The sequence below is a fragment of the Ursus americanus genome, chromosome 30 (genome assembly GCF_024610735.1).
Source record: "Ursus americanus isolate L20-20 chromosome 30, mUrsAme1.1.p, whole genome shotgun sequence".
Classification (NCBI taxonomy): domain Eukaryota; kingdom Metazoa; phylum Chordata; class Mammalia; order Carnivora; family Ursidae; genus Ursus; species Ursus americanus.
The window spans coordinates 25,754,150-25,760,149 of record NC_142156.1 but is presented as its reverse complement, the minus strand read 5'-3'; the positions used below and the strand labels follow the sequence as shown (position 1 = coordinate 25,760,149).

Here is a 6,000-nt window from a genome sequence, read left to right as displayed (position 1 = left end):
ATCTGCCTGGAGGAGATTGTGTACCTGCACTGCCATCAGCAAGGTAGGGACCATGGGGGAGCACGGGGCTGGGGTGTTCCTCCTGGCTCCCCTGCCTGGCCCCACCTCCTTAGTACCTGTGCAGCCTCAAACAAGTGACCTCTCGCTGAGCCTCAGTTTCCCCATCTGTAAAACGGAATCACAACAGCACCTACTCCTGGCGTTGTTGTGAACATCCTGTGACATATGATAAGGGCTCAGCACCAAACCCATGGTATTAGCTGCTCACGCCTATTGAGCGCTTACGATGTGCCAAGCAGGGCTCTAAACAGCTTGGCACGAGGTCACACACCCCGGGAACTCCTGAGTTTGGACTCGAAATCAGGTCTTTATCATTCCAAAGCCTGTGCTCTCAAGATCTGGGATTAATAACTAGAGTTCTCCTTTAAGGCTCAGAGAAGGCACATTCAGAACAAGCAAAAGGCCATCCTGCTGTAGAAAGCAAGTGATCCATGCCCCACCAAGGCACAAAACATGAAGCTTAGTTAGTGAGACAGATCTGGGTTCAGATCCAGGCCCTACTGTGCAGCCCTGGGCAAATTACATCGCCTCTCTGAGCCTTGGTTTCATCACTTGTAAAACACACAATAAGAGATATACCTCATAGGTCTATTTTGAGTATTCCAGTAAGACACTGCCTTTAACATGCTGTGCTATATACAGTAAGCGCTCAATACGTGCTAGCAAGTCAACTACTGCCCTGAGAAGGGATAGGTCTGCAAGCCTCCATGAAGAAATAGGTCAGGCTGATTCGTAGAGGGTGATTGAGGGTGTAGAGGGACATCACATGTTTAGGGGCATCATTTCCTTTGGGGGGTGACTTCATCGGGGCCAAACATAGTCTTCTGGATCATGTCCTCTACTTCCTGGTCAGTGACCGTGGCAGGTGGGGTGGAAGAGGCTTGGCGGGGGCTAAAAACTGGCCCTGACCTTCTGCCCAGGCCTTTCTCAGAGCCTTGGAGCAGGTCTGTGGGTCTGGTTTGACATGCCTGGGGGGATGTGTATGCCGGGAGGGCCCCATACCCATGCCTCATACTGACTTCCCGCTGGATCTCCTCTGGCTGGGTCGTGGTGGCAGTGGACAGCGGCGGGACAGTGATGCTGGTCAGCCAGGACGGGATCCAGAGGCCGCCTTTCTGCTTCCCCAAGGGAGGGCACCTCCTGCAGTTCCTCTCGTGCCTGGAAAATGGGCTGCTCCCTCATGGGCAGCTGGACCCTCCACTCTGGTCTCAGCGGGGAAAGGTGAGTGATCACAGGGGACCCAGGGAGGCTGGGGTGGGGGTCAGCTACGGGGAGTGGTCATTCTTTATTTTTTGAAAGAGAGGTGCATGCGTGTGTGTGCAAGCAGGGTGGGGGAGGGGTGGGGGAGAGGGAGAATCCCAAGTAGGCTCCGCACCCAACCCAAGACTTGGGGCCGGATCTCACGACCCTGAGATCATGACTTGAGCCGAAATCAAGAGTCAGATGCTTAACCGACTGAGCCACCCAGGCACCCGGAGGAGTGGTCATTCTTGCCCATGGATCCTTAAGTGGCTTTGTGGGCACATACACACCCCACTGAAACCCTCAGGCTGTGCAGATTGTGGGGACAGGTGTATCCCAAGGACTGTGCAATAGGACACCTTCTTTCAGGGCAAAGTATTTCCCAAACTGCGCAAGCGAAGCCCTCAGGGTTCCGAGTCCACGTCTTCAGACAAGGAAGACGACGAGGCCACAGATTACGTGTTCAGGACCATCTGCCCCGGCATGCAGTCTGAATTCGGTAAGCTGCCCCGTCTCTGGGCCCCCTGGATCCAGATGTTAGCTGATCATGAAAATGATTCCAGGTGTTTGGAACTAGAGGACAAGTGGTTTTTTTCCCAGGGGCCTGAGCCTCACAGAGCTAACACAAGCAGTCATGTATGGTTTTCAGAATCTTTGAGAACAAGGACGTCCTTTCTGAAGAAGTGCCTACATCAGAAATGGGCAGACTCCTTCCTGTGGTCCAAATTCGGCCCCCTGCCTACTTTTGTAAATAAAGTTTTATTGGAACACAGTCCCGCCCATTCATATCCATATTGTGTGTGGCTGCTCTCACACCGCAGCAGCGGAGTGGGAGTGTTGTGACAGAGACCGTATGGTCCACAAAGCCAAAAATAGTTACTATCTGGCCCTTTATAGAAAAAGTTTGCAGATGCCTGCCTCAAGTAATAAGAGAGAAGAGTTTGGCCCTGTGGGAGGGATGAGGGGCCATAAATGGTTCTAAACCCCCTCTCAGTGTCTTCCTGCCTCTGTCTCCACCACCCGGTCTGTGTGCACAGAGGAGGCAAAGACAAGTTCTGAACCGTGCAGACAGGCTCAGAGTCAGAGGAGGGCATTTTCAGACTCCTGTGTTGCTGAGACTGTCTGTACCATCTGGCGTGGTAGGCGTGAGCCACGTGTGGCTCCCGAGCACTTGAAATGCAACGAGTTCGAAGAGAGATGTGCCTTAAGTGTAAAAGACACCCTGCATTCTGGAGACTTTGGAGCAACAATAGGAAAGAATGTAAAATATCTCATCAGCAATGTTATATTGACTCTATGTTAAAATGGTAACATTAGGGATACACTAGGTCAAACAGAATATACTGTTGAAATTGATTTCATCTGTTTCTTTCCCCCCTTTTAGTGTGGCTACTAGAAACTTCTAAAATAAGCTGGTGGCTCAGGGAAGATTCCTATTGAACAGAGCTGGCCTAGGGCGGGGTTGACACATTGGATGAATAACTGTGTGTTTGGGAGGGGGGGTCTTGTCCATTATAGGATGGCAAGCAGCATCCCTGGTCTCTACCCACTGGATAGATGCCAATAGCATCTAGCAAATTCTCAGGTTGCGACAACAAAAAATGTCGCCAGACATCGCCAAATGTCCTTGAGGGGCCAGAATTGCCCCAGTTGAGAACTGCTGGTCTGGACAGAGGATGGATGAGGTTGAGGGGGGATATCGGTCAGGAGAGTGTGAATAGGGTCTTGGGGTCTGATGCCCTGGGTCAGAATCCCAGCTGCACTATTTGTTCACTGGGTGGTCTTGGGCATGATGCTTCCATCTGTGCCTCAGTTCCCAAATCTGTAAAAGGGGATAATAATAATAATAATATTTGCTCTCAGTAAGTGATAGCTGTCGTTAGCAGAAAGAGAAAGGGGACCTCGGTCGGAAAGAGCTGTTATGCCAGTTACCACCTGCTGGGGCCGTGGATGGTTCAGTAGTGTTGCCATTCTGAGCCTCAGTTTCCACTCTGCAGAATGGGAGGAGAGATGCGTCTCCCACAGGGGCATTAAGGCTGATAAAGCAATCCCTGCACAGCAGCCGGCACACAGTAGGGCATTTTATAAACATCAGCGTTCTTTCTTCCTCAAAGCCAACACAATACATGGGAGCTGTGCAGAGCCGGGCAGGGGGGAGATCAAGCCCCGAGGAGTGGGTTCTTTGGCTGTTTCAGGGTTCTGCCCACCTCAGACATTTCATTTCACTAGTGCTTTTTGTTTTGTGTCTCAAGTTGCTCCTGACCCCCTGGGCAGCCCTGCCCCCGGCTCCGCGAGCCCCGCCAGGACGGTGGTTCCTACCGGCCGGTCCGTGCTGGTGGTGGCCAGGGGCGGTCAGTCGGCGCGAGCCAGATGGGACACCACCTTCCCCGTGTCGGGCCGGAAGCAGCAGCCCCCCAGTAATGTCTGGGCTCCTCCCATGCCTGGGGCTGGGTGCTGGCCACCTCTGCCATGCTGTCTTTTGAGTCTTGGTCCCCAGGACGAGGGAAGCCGGAGACAAATGGATGCCCTCACGCTGTCCAGCCTCCACGTGGCAGAATGCAGCTTGGAGTGTTGTGGGGTCCATAGGGAAGGGGTCCACTGGTGATGCTGGTGGAGTGTGAGATGCTGGGGCCGGGGCCAAGGCATACTGGCCACAGCTTGCTGAAGCTGATCAATGCTTCCCTGAGACTGGCGGAGAACTGGGGATGCTTTTCTAGAACATTTTACAGGGGCTCACTGGTCTTTCTTGGCCAGCTCATCAGTGAGTCAGCTTGGGGAGGAGCTTTCTGCACTAACAGTGGCTAGGGCTGGGCCCTGTCAGCTACTGAGCTCTGATGACAAGTGGCCCTGGGTCCATAACTTCCCAGCCTCGCAGCCCAAGGGAAGAGGCCAGGGATTACCAGTCATCCTTGAGGGGGCAGGGCCTGTGGGACAGATGTGCACCCTTCTCAATCTCCTAGGTCAGGACTTGGCAAACCAGGGCCCAGGGGCCGGAGCCAACCTCATTCAGTGCGACCCATGAGCTAAGAATGGTTTTTACATTTTTTTAATGATTGAAAAAAATCAAAAGAAGAGTAATATTTGTGACCTGTAAAAATACGAAACTCAGATTTCAGTGTCCATAAATAAAGTGTTATTGGAACATAGCCACGCTCACGTGTTTGCAGCTTGTGGATGGCTGTGTTTGCATGATGATGACAAAGTTGAGTGGCTATGATCGCGGCCAAATGGTTCACGAACCCTAAAAATGTTTACTGCCTGGCCCTTGACGGAAAATGTTTCCCGAGCCCTGTCCTAGAGAAAATAAAATGTTTGCACCTGTCTGGAACTGCCAGGAGGCCAGGAAGTTAGTGATAGAAATTGTAATGTGTGAGTCACCGTTGTGTCTGTCATGCGGCTCTGCAGACGGGGCGGTTTCCATGGAGCTGGCAGGGAAGGCGGTGAGGGACACTCCAAGTGCTGCATCCTGGGACCATGTGATCACAAGTCACCAGTGTCCGTGTTAGGATATCAGTCATGCTCTCTTGGTTCTCGAACGTGGCTGCTGTTATCAAAATTTTTTTGGATATACGGATTTAAGGGCTGTATCTCCAGGAGGTTTAAATTCAGTAGGTCAGGGGTAGGATACAGGCATGGCTTTTTAAGAAGCCCCCCGCCACGTGATTCTGGGTGGGGGTAACCCACCTGTTTGAGACCTGTTGATGGAAGAGCCCTATGGCTCAGGATGATGGACAGTGCAGGTGGCCTCATCAGCAGGAGCTCCATTGGGTCCCTCGTCCTTGGCACCCTGCCTCATCTGTTGAGTTAGGCTCCCTTCTGTCTCCCCGGTAGACTCTGTCTTCCAGAGAGTCTGTCTCTGGCGACTCGGGACTATGAGCCGTCCCCAGAAGCCCCCAGCAGGCTCCTCTTCCTTCTTGTCAGCCTCCTGTGAGGACGCTTGAATGACAACATGGTGAGGCTCGGCCTCCTGCTCTGGGACTGGGTCTGTCCCTCTTGTCTGTCTCTCTTCCCCCCATGCCCCACTTCTTCCTCTCTCTTCAGCTCTCATCAGCTCTGCCTGTCTGCTGAGGGCCCCAAATCTTGGTGGTGGTTTTCCCTGGATCAGGTGGGCTCACAGGTCTGGGTCAGATAATGATTGGGGTCGCTGTCTCTGACTGTCACATTCAGGGTCTTTCCCTGTCCCTGTGCTGGCCTAGGGGCAAGCTGGTTGCTTTGGGATGAGCTTTCTGTGACCCACATAGGCTTAACCGGGGCTCTTGCTCCGACCCTCCTGTCCACCACAGTCCCCCAGGACCTGATGGATGTCTCCGTGAGCAACCTACCGCCCCTTTGGCAACCCAGCCCCCAGAAATCCTCCTGCTCACCCTGTTCACAGAGTGGCCTGGCCGATGGTGGCTCGTCCAATGGCTGCAACCATGAGAGGTATGAGGGGCTTAATCTGTGGGTGGAGGGTGTGGAAGGATTTGCCAAAGATTTGTAGATACCCATGTCTTGCCCAGCACTGAATTCAGAGGAGGAACATAAGCTATGAGATCATCGAGGTCTGGGTTAAATCCTAGCCTCATGAAGTCCTAGCTTCCTTACACGTATCAGTCAGGATAACCAAGGTTATGTTGCAGTAACAAACAGTCCTGGAATCTCAATGGCTTAGTACAACAGAGGTTGATTTATCATGCGTACTGTGTGTCTCTCGTGGGT

The 6,000-nt window shown here is 52.7% G+C and overlaps 1 protein-coding gene across 1 annotated transcript in view; it reads left to right on the top strand.

Annotated features, from left to right (window-relative positions):
• Positions 1 to 1,785: 1,785 nt before the first annotated feature.
• LOC123788119 (small G protein signaling modulator 1-like) overlaps positions 1,786 to 6,000 on the top strand; it is a 28,366-nt gene continuing 24,151 nt past the window's right edge. Inside the window, 3 exon segments of the mRNA XM_087857170.1 lie at positions 1,786 to 1,801; positions 3,555 to 3,719; positions 5,586 to 5,724. Of these exon segments, the coding sequence (XP_087713296.1) occupies positions 1,786 to 1,801; positions 3,555 to 3,719; positions 5,586 to 5,724 (320 nt within the window).